We start from the raw sequence: 15928 nt of genomic DNA, 5'->3' as shown, positions 1-15928 counted from the left end.
ACAGTGGTTGAGTATGGTGCTGGTCAAAGAGGCATTATGGGAGAGATGTAGAGCTGTAACATTATACAAGGGACATTCAAAAAGTTTTGGCAACAGGGTAGTAAAGGCAAAATTAATAGAGATACACATTTATTGAAGCTCACACTCCTTCAACATACTCTCCTTTAAGGTTTACACACTTCTGGAGCCGTATCATCCACTTAACAAAGCACTGCGAGTACTCAGAAACAGGTATACTCTTCAGTTCTGAATTTATTCTCCTGGCAAGCTCCTGTTCCTTTCGAAAATGGATCCCAGCAAGTTTTTCTGACAACTTAGGGAATAGCCAAAAGTCACACAGTGCCCTCCTGACCTGGCACCGTATGACTTTTGGCTGTTCCCTAAGTTGTCAGAAAAACTTGCTGGGATCCATTTTCGAAGGGAACAGGAGCTTGCCAGGAGGATAAATTCAGAAATGAAGAATATACCTGTTTCTGAGTACAGTACTCGGAGTGCTTTCTTAAGTGGATGACACTACTCCAGAAGTGCGTAAACCTTAGAGGAGAGTATGTTGAAGGAGTGTGAACTTCGATAAATGTGTATCTCTATTAATTTTGGTTTTATTACCCTGTTGCCAAAACTTTTTGAACGCCCCTCATATTATTCTGCCATTGAGCTGTGTGAATTAACTGCAAAAGGATGAAACTCTGGACCAAGTTAAGGTGGAAGAAGTAATGTATTGCACCCTTCCTGAACCAGTTTATTTCTGGGTCTGATAGGTTAATATAATATACCGGGTATGTATGCTCTTTTTGCAGTCTGTTTCAGTATAAAAGAAAAATAAATAATGTAGTACTGTAGTTGCGACCCCTCATCTGATTGTGAACCCATTGAACTGCAAGCTAAAGTCGCCCTTCTCCTGCAGTTCATTATCCTCTTATTGTGGGGTAGGGAGGGAGTGGAAAGATGTTTCTATAACCAGGCAGTGCAGCCACCTAGTTTATCAGTGCCAACACAGGAAAGTATCCCTCTGCAGCACCATACGAATAACATACAAGAGGTCAGTAGAGTGTAATGTGCAAAATACAAGCAGTCCAAAGTGTAAGCAATGGATAAATCTTTTTCCGTACAGTTGGTACTGTAAGTTACAGGAAACTGCTAAGTCAACTGTCTAGATACCAGTGGAACTTCAACAGACAGCTCTTCTCTGATTTGCTGTTTAGTTAATATAAAAAAGATGTCCATCCATCATCCAGTCCTACCTTGCCTCATGAGATGTTAAATAGGCAATAGATAGAGGAATTTCTGTATATTCATTATTTTCTGATTTTGTAATTTTTGTTGATGCAGTAATAAAGTTATGAAAAACTTACATATTATATAGCTAAGGAAGAGATGTAAGAAGGTCCCATATACTGACGATAGTTCCACCCCCCCAGACTCCCACCTGCTGCCAAGGGTACGTGTGAAGGTGGACCTGGCAAACAGTATCCATCCAGAGTACCGGCAACAACCACGACAGAAACTGGACATCCATGTCACACCCATCAAGCTGAACCTGTCCGATAACCGGTTGAGTCACCTGGTGGAGTTCTTGCACCATCTTCCAGCCCCACATCCCAGTATACTGTTGGCGGATACTGTGGATGGGGCCGTAGCCAGCCAACCCATTCTGGATCCTAATGACAGCCTGCTGGAGCCCAGTGTAGCCCAGCTTGCCAGTGTTAGAGACTTCCTTTTGGCACAGCTGCAGGGCCCCAGGCTGGTGTCAGACAGTATGGACCAGCACGCCACGCCACCGCTCTTGCGCCATGTCCGGCCACTGTCTTCTGTGGACACCATCTCACAGACCAGTCTGGAGCTGGAGAAATACTTCTCTGCCTCGGATAACAGTGAGGACGAGGCAGAATCTTGGGGGCGGCCAGTAGACCTGCCTGGGTTTGAAGACAACACCTCACCTCAGAACATGATTACGATACTGGCCCGGTTCTGTGTGGATGAGGTAGTGGTGGGAGTGTCCCGGTCCGGGGAGCATGGTGAGAAACCGTACTTGATGGCCAGGGCCACACACCTGGTAGTGGAGGCAGCCATAATGGACTACGGTCCGGCAGTGCAACTTACACTGGGTGGGCTTCAGCTGGTAGACAAATACCATCACAGTGCCACTGGACAGTATCTGGAGCTGATATCATCTCCGTCTACCTCACCCACCATCCTCACCATCCTGTATCGCAAGGTGAGAGCAAACTGCCCTGACTTCAGGACCCACTTCCACTCCTGTGAGCAGAGTCTGGTGGTGGACCTGGCCGCACTGAATGTTGTGTGTCACCGCGGGTCCATTATCACCCTCACCAACTTCATGGCCCTCCTGTCAGCCAAGTTGGGTCACATCCACCAGCGCATTCCAGCTGTAGAAGTCCCACACAGCTTTATGGCCTGGCTAAAATCCGGGCCAGAAGATCCGCCGATTCCTTCGGGTGCCACAAAATGGTCTCTTGCGTCTCATCTCAAGACTCTCAGTCTCAAACTCTGTGATAATGAGGTGGACTTCCTACAGGCCAAGGTTGGAGGTTTTCAGGGTGAGTGTGTTTTTAAGGCAAATGAGAAGAAAGTATTCCGTGCATCATTGTCTGAACTCTCTGTTGAGGATGTTTCTGATATTACACTCTACTCCAAAATTATTGACATTGAAGAGGATAGGGTGTTTGATATAAAGTTTGTGGAATTTAGTCCAACACATCGTGGTGTGGAGGAAATTGACACCTCTGTACATGGAATTAACCCTGATGCATCGCTGAGAGTCAGAATTGGCAGAGTACAGTGTGTGTTTTTGTGTAAGTTTCTTGCCGACCTGCAGCGCTTCATGGAGCCTCTGCTGAACAGAGAGGGGGCACAGGTGGCTCTGAAGCAGGCTGAGAAGGTGACTGAGTCAGGGTTTGGAGGCGTTCTGACCGGGAAGAAGGTTAGTCTTAGCATCGACATTCATGCCCCAACAGTCCTGATTCCACAGAAGTCTGATTCCTCAAGCCTGCTTGTAGTGAGCCTAGGGGACCTGAAAGTGGATAATATGTTCAAGATGGCCAGCTCTGGTGGAACTGTGGAGAATATACTCATTGAGGTGGGGCCAGCACATATATGTAGAGGAGTGATGATCTTAGGATGTGGGTTAGAGATGCAAGAGGATATATTAGAGCCAGCCACAGTGCGAGCAGATGTTAAACGTTCCCTTGTGCCTCAGTGCCGCGATCTTCTTTCGTGGGATCTAAGTGTGCATATGGGGTCCCTTTGCATCAACCTGGGTCAGTGTGATCTCAGTACCATTCTAGCTGTAGTGACACAAAACAGAGCAGAGGCACAGTTCTGTGACACAGCCCTGCACTCACAGCCTCTCACGCCCGTCGACCTCTCCACCCCACTCAACAACAGTGACGACAATATGGGGAAGTTGCAGGCCTTTCTCACACACTCTGTTGATATATTCAGGATAGCAGATGCCCTCATATCCTTAGATGGCCTCACTCTGACCCTCTATACTGATATGGACGAGGTTCTTAGTTCCCCCGTGCGTGATGCCGCAACTGCACTATGCAGGATTGAAGTTGGGGAGGTGGAGGTGCATGGGGATATGAACAGTGATCATAGTTTAGACATGCGGCTCACCCTGCACTCCCTTGACATGTTTGACGTTCGGGCAGACAACGACTACCATGTCATAAAAAAAATCTTTGGTCAGTACAACAAGGAGATGAATATTTCATCCAGGAGGTTCAGTGTCAGTGTCCCTCCCATGATGGATGTGATGTACAAGGTCAGTCCAAATGGTGATGGAGCTGTGGAGATTAGTGTGGAGCGAACCAGAATGAACCTGTCTGTCAGTTTCACCTTGGCCATGTATAAGTATGTTTATGATGCCATTCCAGGCATGGCTAGCACAAGCGGGGGAATACTGAACCCAGGTTTTGTAGGTGACCTTGGGCCAACCACTGTAGATGGGGTGAGGATAGTTCGGAGGCCGCCCAGCTCTGTGGATAGTACCAGTGGATACCTATCCACTGTTACCAGCAACACAGAAGACCAGCGAACTCTATCCATATCCCTCAATGTCAAGCGGCCAGAGGTTGTGTTGTTTGCCGATCCAGTTGATAAAAACAGCCGAGTGTTGGTGGCACGGTGTGAGGTGCATGCGGAGTACTCTAGGCACCCAGGAAATGAGAGCTACCACTTTACCCTTGATGGTTGTCAGTTGTTCACCACCACATACACACGTACTGACCAGTGTCCGTACGCTGTCATGCAGCCGTGTGATGTGGAAGGATCCTGGGTCTTCCGTAGTGTGGAGGAAGGAGTCAGGGCTGATTTTAAGATCTCACAAATCCACATCCACCTAAATCCATCAGTTGTCCACCTGTTCAGGGATATTACAGATGAACTTACAACAACCCTTGGTCCACAGCTTCCACCTTTCAAGCTGCAAATGCCATCAGCAGACCCAGAGGAATTATGGTCACCAAAAACATTAACTGCCACTATATCCCCAACCAATCCAGATGAGGAAGTGTACATAAAACAAGAGTATCCAACAGCCAAGCCCCAGCAACGATTACTGGTCAAGATTTCAGTGATCACAGTGTCGTTTGAGAAGCAGGCACAGAAGACAACCGTGCCAGTCCTGCTGCTGAAGTCTGGTCTTTGTGCTGAGATTAATGACTGGTCCAGGGTTATGTACAGCAAGGCGGAGGTTCAGCTGCAGTTGTCGTGCTATAATGAAGAGTTCTCAACATGGGAACCAGTACTGGAGCCTATTACTGAGGAGAACAAGACCACAAGGCCCTGGGAGGTTCTAGTACGAATCCTGCAGCACCAGGCACAACCCATCGGCGTCAAACGTAAGCACCACCCCATCTCACACTCAGACTCTGTGGATGGGAGTCAACGCAGTGGGCACCTGCTGAGCCACGTGGATCCCTCTGAATCATCAACTGATGAGGAGCACAGGGATAATGAGATGGTGGTTCTGCGGCCACACCCACCCCCAAGACCACACTACCCTGCCAGTAGTCCTGCACCACCACATTTACACCCTGCACCAGGTCAGTGCTCTAATGATAGCTCTCTACTTTGGGGCTGCTTTTATTTCTGGATCCTGCCCACATTATTTATTAATGAGACATTAGGTTTAGATGAAGATGCACAGTAGAGCATGTATAGCAGCATTATTTCCACTAACCTAACCTAACATACCATAATACAACACAGTAACAAACAACCAAACTTTCTGTAATGTGACTTAACCTAACTAAACCAAACCAAAACCAAGCTACCTTAATATAACCTAACTGTCCATCCATCCATCCATCATCCAATCCTACGTTATCCCATGAGGAGCATAGGAGCCTGGGGCTAGGCAAGTTGGTCCTGACATTTAAGATTAGTGACCAGCCTCACCCTTCCCTGAGTGACATGATGTAAGCAATAAACCCCAACCATCTCTTGGATATACACAGGCTCAGTCTGATTGGAGCACCTAATTACACAGTAAACCACCAGGTGCCATAATTTGGTTACATGGTTACCACCCAGTGCAGTAAATGGTTTCCTTGTATTCGGGAAACCATTCGGCTTGTCATTCAGTGTAGAGTCACCCACAGGCAGAACGAAGAAGAAAGAATGAAGGAAAGAAAGACAGAAGAGGAAGTTTGAAGACACCTGTAGGCAGAAGGAAGAGGAAAGAATGAAGGAAAGAGAGACAGACGCGAAAGGAAGGAAGAGAGGAAAGGGCAGGCATCCGAGAGCAGCACTACATCAAGTGAATAGATGGCAAGCACCCCCACCATATAACTAAACCAAACCAAATCAAATCAGACCAGACCAAACCAAATCAAATCAGACCAGACCAGACCAGACCAGACCAAATCAAACCAAACCAAATCAAACCAAGCCAAGCCAAGCCAAGCCAAATCAAACCTACCATAATCTAACCTTACTTCATCTAATACAACCTAACCTAACTTAAACTAACCTAACCAGACCTAACCTAGCTTAACCTAACCTAAAGTAGGCTTCCTTCTACCAGGCTACCCACTTGATTCCGACTCCGAGACTGAGGACAGCGTCATTCACAAGATCTCCAGCGCGTTTGCTCACATGTTCTCAGATGGATCAGACCAGGAGAGCAGTCTAGAGGAGGAGGAGGAAGGGGAGGAGGAGGGGGAGGAAGAAGAGAAGAAGGAGGAGGGGGAGGAAGACAAGGAAGAGGAGGAACCAGAGCTGGAGGAAGAGGAGGGGGATTCCGGAGGAGGGAGGGACTCAGGGGAGGATGATGATGGTGCGGTATTCGCCTCACCTTCGCTTGTACCAGGTTTGTTTATGTTCTTGTTTGTTTTGAGTAACTCGTCATTATGGTGCTGGAGAGGGTTGCCTTCATGTGGTGGCACTTAATATACGAGTGCTTTGCTGTCCAGTTATATAAATGCCCCTCAGCTCCTTCGCATCCTTCAAAAGAACGATGGTGGACTGAAAGAGAATAGCAGTTTCTGCCTGATGTCCATCAGATTCATATTTCAGATAAGCCTAGGGCTACAACTATTACTACTACAACAGCAGCTGCTGCTATTACTACAGCTTCTTATTATGTCAGATTTTTTATTTTTATGTTCCTTTCTGCTATTAAATCCACAAAAGATTCCACAAAAACTGCCCATTAAAGTGTCATTGGTACTTATAAAGCTAGATTGCCTGTTCGTCCCAATTAACAGTACCAGATGTAAGGACGAAGTTGTGATGATTTGAAGTATAACTCTTACATACAATTAGGTATGCCTATAGCCATTAGTCAGGTTACTACTGCAGGTGTTGTTCTGTCCCTGGGCTCATCTGAAACATGAGCACGGTGGGCTGCAGGCTGAAGTTACTGGTCTCCTGCGGTCCATGTTCCTCTCGTAAGGGGATAGGGAAGTAGTTGGGGGACATTTGTATAAAACAGACAGTTAAGTCCATCTATCTATCTATCTATAGCCCGACGCCCCTATTCCGCAAAGGGTGGCCGCAGACAAAACGCCTCCAAGTCGCTCTGTCACCCACCATTTGACTACCCTCCCCCCAACTCACCCCCCCCTCCCTCATATACCTCTCAACTCCATCCCTCCACCTCACCTACATACACCCTCTTAGTCAGTCTTTCATTCTCCATTCTCTTCACATGTCCAAACCACCTCAGTGTATTTATCCTAATCTTCTCAACCACATCCACACTTGGTTAAATCTGTGCCACCACATTGTGTCCTTTTCCAGCAGCTAAACAGGCATGACAACTGTAAACCAGACAGAGATTAGACAGTTCTGTTCTTTTAGGAAAGAACATCTGCACTCGGGGAGATGAGAATGATCTGCCTAACCCCTTTTCTGTGAGGGGTCTTCCCATGGCTGAATTAACCTCTCAGTGGCCACAGGCATTGAACAGTGCCCTCCAATGCCAGTGCTGGTGGCATTGAATTAGAGCTTCCACAAACTCCTGAAAGTTGCCAGTGTTTGCCAGATCACTAAATAGTGTGTGGTCACTACGCACTCTGAGCTGGTGTACCTTCCTTTAAAAAAATTCCTGTCAGTATTATTACTCATGCATAAAGCATTATACCAGTATGATATTCATCTTAGATATTTTACTGATGATCTAAATGAGATTTACACTGAAGAGTTCTTCATAAAGTTTACTAAAAGCCATTAAAGCTTATTGTGTGTGTTTGCATTCAGTACTTTTTTACCAAGTGTTATGCATCTCATTTGTTGGAAAAACTTATCATACAGTTTCCATTGATCATAATTTTCATTTGGCAAATCCTGACATGATTCTTTCCGTTATACATTTAATAATATTAAGCATTGTACGGCAGAAATCGCACGGGACCGAGATCATCATGGTATTCCTCCTCCTGCTTTAAGGAAATGTCTCAGTTTTGCTGGAGTCCATTATTCCACATATATTTTAGCTGTGCAGAGGACCATGGCACTATATTTTCCAGATTCATTGGCTGATTTCAAAAGATGTTGGTGTCAGGTGTGATGTATAAACATCATCAGTGCCGCCCTGGGCCCCTGGCAGCAGACACACAAACTATGCAGCACCACGCATGAGAAGCCCCTCCATATGAGTTCAGTGGGTTCATACAATCTTTGATTGTTTAAGTACCATATTTCCTTCATTTGTTATGTAAGATACAACTTTGTTATATCCATTTACCATTTTTCCTTACAGATGTACATCCAACATCAAAAAACATGACAGTGATCAGTACTCCATCAACATACTATTAATCACATGTAGACTGTCCCTAAACTGAGATAGACATAAATGACAACCTTCCATTTCTAATTATGTTTTGATAAATAAGCCATTTTTTTCTTGAGTATTATACGTAGATATATCAGTAACTATTCTATTTTCAGTAAAGTAACACACAAATTGTATAATAGAGGGTAAATCAAGTTGATGACTCTTTTACATTTATCGCTAGGTTATCTGGCGAGTGGTGGCATCTTTTTCGAGTTCATGGGCTACAATTAACATGATCTATACAAAATTGCAAACAATTATGGGAGGGGAATGAAGGTCACTGGTATGTTTGCATGACCTAACTCTACCATCCCAGGCACTCAGGCAGTCAGTTCATCTCTGGTATTTTTGCCCAGATGTTACATGTTAACCCCTAGGCTTCGGTCCACATCATATGACGTGTTGGTAGAGGCCTATGGTCCATGTCATATGACGTTTTAATTTTTCGCGGGCATGTTTGAACTTAATAGCGCGCCATATGGACTCAGAGTATTGTCCCGGTATGGCTGGTGCACAGGGTAATGCTGGCTGGCCAAGGGAGGGGGTGGGGGTGTGGGTGGGTGAGTGGGAGGGCAGCCCAGCGGTGAGGAGGGCTGTGGTGGAGGGTGGTGGGAGGCTGGCGTAGGGAGAGTGTGGCTTTGGAACCAGCTGATACCGGTTCAGGGTTGGGGTAGGGGTCGGGAGGGGTGGGGTGGGGTTGGGTGGTGGGGAGGGCTACTAGGGGGCCCTGAGGGGTGTGGGGGAGAGTGTATGGGTGCTTGAGCCTTGAATACACTTGTACTGACCACAGCCAGACTTTAGGGAGTATCATACTGTCAAGAGTTACTAAAAACAGAGAAATAATGTGTAAATAGTGTGTAAATAATAGTGAATAAATAAATAGACATAAATTTGTTAGAAAATAAGTATCATGGAAAACATAAAATAAGCCAATCTTTATTAGTTACTTTCTTGTGTTTTTTTGCTATTTTAGTTGTAATATTGTGTTCATACGGCATTGTGAATTAGTGAGAGAAACGAATACACACTCAACATTTATATTGGTGCGAGGTAATCATCCCTCTTCCCTCCACCAATACCACCAACACACCACCGCGACATTGAACATGCTCAGCCCAGCTGCCACACACCAGCTCCCTCTCACCACACCACCACCTCCAAATCGCCAACAGAGAATAAGTACATGCTTTTAATGTGTTTTTTGTCATTTGTGATTGATGTGTAATGAAAAAAAATATTTGGGGGAAAATTGATTTTCCTGAAAATAACCTGGTTCTGGGACATGGATAGGTCTACCCATGTCCGGTGCCTAGGGATTAATGGCACATGCTCAGTAATTTTGTGAATTCTTCTGTGAACCATAATGAATCACAGGATTCATTCAGGAAGCTGGAAAACACATTGCCAGGTGCACAAAACAATTCTCTTCACATCTGTAAGTAAAAGAAATCAATTTTTGAAATCTGAAAAAATGGTCCCAGGACCGGCCTGGGGTGCACACAGATGTCTTACCTCATGGCCATTGGAGGGTTAAATAGTCTGGTGTACTGAGAATACACTGAAAAAGATGCCTGTGGACTGAAAGTGTTATTGTGATTGAGAGAGAGAGAGAGAGAGAAAGAGAGACTTACCATTCTTTATGTCATGTGTCTTGCCTTCCAGATGGTGTTGATGGATGCTGCCTGAGTGCAGGTGTTGAGTGTGAAGGCGAGGAGGGTGCCAGCAGCATGGGGGGTAAGGGTGACAGTGAATGTGGGAGAGAGCTGGCCACACTTTTATTTGTGGACTCCCGAGACCCCATCGAGCTGACTGTGACCCCACACACATTAGCAGCCATCACAAGTCTAGTTGAGGGCTACCTTACCCGACCCCCGCACCCATGTCCGCTACCCTCCGCCCCAGCACCACACCAGACTGCCACACACATCGGGGAAATCACACTGGTCAACGAGATCGGCCCAAATTCTCGGGTCACTGTTGTGGCGCACGACGAGGTGGGTGTCTTACCTTGGCCTGCCACAGGGTTCATGTCACTACAGTTGGCTTGCTGTCACTTGATGGAATTAGGCCACTCCCACAACCTGTGAACGATAGTTATGAGGTAGGAATGAGTTCCCCCTCCCCCCTTTACAAGTCAAATCAACCTCCCAGTCTAGTGGTATGTGAGGGATCCTCTCACTCGATGTAGTGCTGCTTTTAGGTGACTTTAGACTGAGTGACAAGCCTATTGGTTTCTTATAACCCAAGAAACCAGGTACAACACCAGGTGGTAAGTATATAGCCAGATAACAGGGTCATGTGGAACCTACAATGGTGCCCCTGTTGACTGGGTGGAGAGATGCAAATGTGGTGTTCATCCAGGAGCCAGACCTCCATATTCTTCACAGTGAGGTGCTGTTTACTGCAAGGGAACTTAATTTCACCACCCAGGACATCCCTCCAGGGACAGTTGCTTGCCTGTGGTTAATGGGTATGTTCATCTTAACAGACTGGGGTTAACTTCCTCCTCCTCCTCCTCCTGCCGCTGCTGCTGCTGCTGTTGTCTAATCTTGTTTCATTTGGCCATCACCTAATATGAAAGGGATTAGGGATATTTGTAGATCAGAACAAATATGCTTTAGGCCGATCTTCCATTGGTAACAATGAAACTTTAACCCCTTCTCTTTCATGATGTATATTATACAGTATTGTGGAATTCCAATCACAAGGCTTTATACTCAACTTTAGAGAGACATTCTGAACTGGAGGAGTTAAGTGTAGCCTTCATTAACTCCTTCAGCACTGTTCTTTCTTTACTATAACTTGGCCTGAAATTGCCATCTCTATTTTTAATACTGAGCTGTAATAAGAGATTAAAATTTGATGATATTTATAAAGAAGTGCTATGAAATTGGTGTAGATTTGTAGCATTTTATCCCTCTGAACTGTGTGAAAAACTCTGCAAAAAGACAAAAATCTGGGCCAACTGAGAGTAACACTAATGTAGAAATGTGTCATAAGTTAATAAAATAACTAAGAACAAAAACAAGAGAACATGTAATCATTTTGAGGGATTTAATCTGAATTTCATATTTACTTGTCTGGCCTTCAGTAACTATAATAAAGGTAATGTAGGCAACTTATAATGACTGCCTTTATGAACATATCTTGAGGAATTAATCTTTATTGTTTGACTCATATTCTTGTTACATAAGGAGGCTCCCTAGCACCTCTTCCTTTGCAGTTTATTTTTGTATACAGCTGGTTAGAATAATTTTTGTAAGTTATTTATGAAGTGTATGGTGGTATTAAATTTATTTTAAGTATCACAGATGAGGATAGCAAGGTGTAATAAGCAAAAGAAATAGCTTAGGGGAAGGTGTTAGGGAGTTTTTATAACCAACAAGAATATGGGCCTTTGACTGCTGCTCCGTTCCTCCAATGACACTGAGTTAGTATTATTGTATTCAAAATAAGATTGAATATCTCCTTAACTCTCAGGCTTGCGTGACTCACTTTTATCTGAATCAAATTATCTGCCATTAGCTACAGTAGAATGCTGTACTAGAATTGTCTCTAGCATGAGAGGGTGAATAGTGACAGTGGCAGCTCTCAGGCATGTATGACTCATTCAGAAGAAAAAAATAAATAAATAAAAGATAAAATGATGGCTTAGATGAAATAGAATACTAGAGTTGTCTGAACCATGAATGTGTTAGTGCTTTCACTCACCATGGGGGCCTTGTAAATATGCTTCACAATTACCTGTGGAATGAAATTGTTTCATTAACTGCGCAAGTACAACAAAGTACAGTCCTTGTCATGTGCATCAGTGTACATACTTCAGTCTGTCAGTCTGTTGTATCTGGCACCTGTCTTAATCCTGTAAGGGTTGGCCACAAACATATTGCCTCCATATCACCCTGTCCTCTGCTGTCTGGGTGCCGTCCCTTCAGCTCACACCCTCCTCTCTCACATACCTCTCCACCCCATCCCTTCGCTTCATCTTTGGCCTTCCCCTCCACGTAACATACTCTTCTAGTCAGTCTCTCATAGAGTACTTCAGCCATCCATTTATATTGGTTGTCAGTTGTTTTGCTTCATAAACTTAAATACATTTGCATTCTTATACATTTGTTAGGCATTTTCACATGTCTTCATGGCTTTTCATGCCTCATCTCGTTTTCCAACTTGTTCAAATTTATTAATAAAGACAGTACTTTGGTACAATAGTACAATAATATTGAGTACCAGAAAAAAATCAATACAATACTGTTGTATTAATCATTATCATCATCATCAGCAGCAGCATCACAGTCACCATCTTAATCATCATTATAATCATCACCATCTTCATGATAATACTGCAATAATAGTAATAATGAATGATAATATTGGTCATCATCATCCGGACGTCCTTTCCACTCTAGGGTGGGGTGAGGATTAGCAATGTCCAGACAGATTGAGTCAATCTGAATTCTGTCACGTTAAAAAGGAGTGCCAAATCCCTGGTCACATGCATGTTGTATTTATTTCAAGATGAGATCATCATCATCATCATCATCATCATTATGTAATCCTGTGTTGCCCCATGAGGAGCATAGGAGCCCTGGGCTAGGCAAGTTGGTCCTGTCATTTAAGAGGAGAAGGACCAGCCTCACTCATCTCTGAGTGGCATAACGTGAGCAGTAAACCCCAACCACCCCTAGGATATAAAGCAACACAGGCTCAATCCGTCTGGAGCACCTTAATTACCCACTAAACCACCAGGTGCCACAGTTTGGTTATATGGTTACCTCCCAGCATAGTAAATGGTTTCCTGGTGTACAGAAAACCATTTGGCATGTCACTCGTGCAGAGTCACCGGCAGACAGAAGAGGAAAGGAAGACGGAAAGAAAGACAGAAGAGGAAGGATGGAAAGAAAGAAGGAAGAGAGGAAAGGACAGTCACCCGAGAGCAGCACTACACTGAGTGAGTGGATGGTGAGCACCCCCGCCTGCCACAATAATAATAATAAATAATAATAATAACAACAACACAGTACTAACATCACCTTGTCCTATAGAGTGGTGGTGGAGGCAGTGTGGTGGTGGCATCGGCAAAATACCAGGAGCCAGACTCTCTGCCATCCAGCCCTGCCTCGGGGCGCACTCCTAGCCGGGGGGAGTCTGTGCGGTCTGATGGAGAGGAAGACTATTCTTGTGCTGAGAGGTAGGTGTCCGGCAGCGTATTTATCAAAACGTTTTTATCTATCGGTCTCTGTATGCGGCTGTTTTTCTGTCAATATCCTTTTGTCTGTATCCGTCTGTTTGTCTGTCTGTATCTATTTGCCAGTCCATTTGTCTGTCTGTCTGTCAGTCTATCCCTTTGTCCATCTGTCTGTCTGTATCTGTCGTTCTGTCTGTCTGAAATCATCTTTGTCAATTTATTGGTCTTTTTACCTTTATATCTACCACTTTCTGTCTGTCTTAATCCATCTGTCTGTCTACTTATCTGTTTGTTTATCTATCTATCATAATTATATATCTCTGCATCTGTCTGTCTGCCTATCTGTCAATATCACCTTGTAAATCTATCTGTCTACATCAATGTGTTCATCTGTTTATCTGTATACTTCCGTCTGTCCACATCTGTCCACCTGTCTAGCTGTCTGTTTGTCTCATTTTATCTGAAAATATTCTCCATCAGATTTCTCCATCTTGTTCTTGGTTGTCTTTGTCATTTCCTCCATTTCCATAACTACTCAGGAACAAACCCTCAACCCACAACACAACACACCTCCACCCTAGACTCCCCAGCTTTATGTCTTCACCCTTTACAGTAGTTTCACACTGACGATTATACAGGGTAGTTCGTTTACAGCACTCCACCAGAAACTCACCTGGCAGTATCTTGTGGGATGACTATGGCTTTGCCTTTTGGTGTGGGTGTGGTAGTGGGAGTAGGCAAGGAGTAGAATGTAGCACCAGTCAAGCAGGATGGTACTCCCAAGGTGGATGGAAAGCTTATGACAGGGACAGCTGGAGCTCCCGTTTCATCAGCCCTCGGGACTAGTTCTTGACCATCCCCCTTTGCTGAACTTCTCAGTGTTTCAGTAACACAGAGAGTAGGCCAGCATACTCCACAATACAAGTTTCTCTAACTGTCGACACCAGTCTACATGAACAGTACACACTACACTTCCTTTTCAAAAAAAAAAAAAAAAAAAGGAAAAGGAAAATGGCGCACCCATACCATGCCTCGGAGCCCCTGGGGGGGGGAACCATAAATGCCCCCACCATCCACCCCTCTCCCGGTGACAACTCTTTGAACTTACTGGAACCACCATCTGACTCACTTCTTCATTTCTGCAACATTAGTGGCCTTTCCTCTAACTTTCTCGTTGTTGAACACCACCTCTCCTCCTCTAAACCTCACCTTCTCTTTCTTACCGAGACTCAGCTGTCTGAGGCAACTGACAACAAACTCTTTTCTGTATCCTCCTACTTTCTCTATATTCTTTTCAAAGCCAAAGTTGGATGTTGTGTACATGTACGCAATGACTTATCTTGCTCCCGTGTTCCTGAACTTGATTCCTTTGAATTCTTTACTCTCTGGCTTTGGCTCTTCTGTCATTCTCTGACTAAATATATCTATGCTGTTTACATATCTCCTAATTCTACTGGCTATAAAAAATTCTTCATCTATCTTACTTCTACGATGGAACACATTCTGTCCATTTCTCCTTTCTCTGAAATCTCCATTGTAGGAGATTTCATTGTTCCTCACCACCTTTGGCTCTCCTCTCCTTTCACTGATCCACCTGGTGAACAAGCCTACATCTTTTCTATTCATAATGACTTAGAGCAGCTTGTACAGCACCCTACCCGTATCCATGACCGCTTTGGAGGGAGCTCCAACATACTTGACCTCTTCCTTACAACTAATCCTTCTGCCTACACTGTTAATCTTTTCTCTCCATTGGGCTCCTCCGATCATAACCTTATTACCATAACCTGTCCTATTGCTCCAGTATGGCCTGCAGACCCTCCAAAGAAATGTCATCTGTGGCACTTTGGAGCTGTGGATTGGGAGGCCCTCAGGCAGTACTTTTTTTATTTTCCCTGGAATAATTATTGCTTCCATGGCCAGGAGCCATCTGAGTTTGCCTTGCGCATTACAGAGGTTATTCTCTTGGGCATGGAAGCATACATTCCTTTCTCATATCTTTTGATTAATCCAAGAAAGCCTTGGTTTAATCACGCTTGTTCTAATGCCGTCTGCAACAAGGAGAGGGCCTATAAAAGGTACCGGAGCCAACCCACCTCTGAATCACATCTTTTTTATGTTTCTGCCAGGAATCGTGCTAAGTCTGTCCCTCGCTCTGCTAAAAATAATTTCATCTGTACTAGATGCTCTCAACACTCCTACTCGAATTCTTCCCGCTCCTTCTGGCACCTTGCCAAAAACCTTTCTATCAACTTTACCTCATCATTGTTCCCTCCTCTTTTCTACTCTGATGGCTCTGTAGCTATTTCTTCTACTGATAAAGCAGATCTCTTCGCTCAGACTTTCTCCTCCAATTCCACCTTAGACAATTCCAGTGCTGTTCCTCCATCACTTCCCCCCTCTGACTTCCTCATGGCTGACATTAAAATGTC

The 15928-nt window shown here is 44.6% G+C and overlaps 1 protein-coding gene across 1 annotated transcript in view; it reads left to right on the top strand.

Annotated features, from left to right (window-relative positions):
- The window catches only part of LOC145396163 (intermembrane lipid transfer protein VPS13A-like), a 110952-nt gene that overhangs the window by 23431 nt on the left and 71593 nt on the right, over window positions 1-15928 (top strand). The window contains 6 exon segments of the mRNA XM_080269605.1: window positions 1419-5069; window positions 6053-6341; window positions 8846-8872; window positions 10056-10306; window positions 11620-11635; window positions 13371-13499. Coding sequence (XP_080125731.1) covers window positions 1419-5069; window positions 6053-6341; window positions 8846-8872; window positions 10056-10306; window positions 11620-11635; window positions 13371-13499 — 4363 coding nt within the window.

The sequence above is a fragment of the Coenobita brevimanus genome, chromosome 35 (genome assembly GCF_032717465.1).
Source record: "Coenobita brevimanus isolate Jiangsu-jjx chromosome 35, ASM3271746v2, whole genome shotgun sequence".
In the NCBI taxonomy this organism is placed as follows: Eukaryota; Metazoa; Arthropoda; class Malacostraca; order Decapoda; family Coenobitidae; genus Coenobita; species Coenobita brevimanus.
This window is presented reverse-complemented; position numbering and strand designations above follow the sequence as displayed.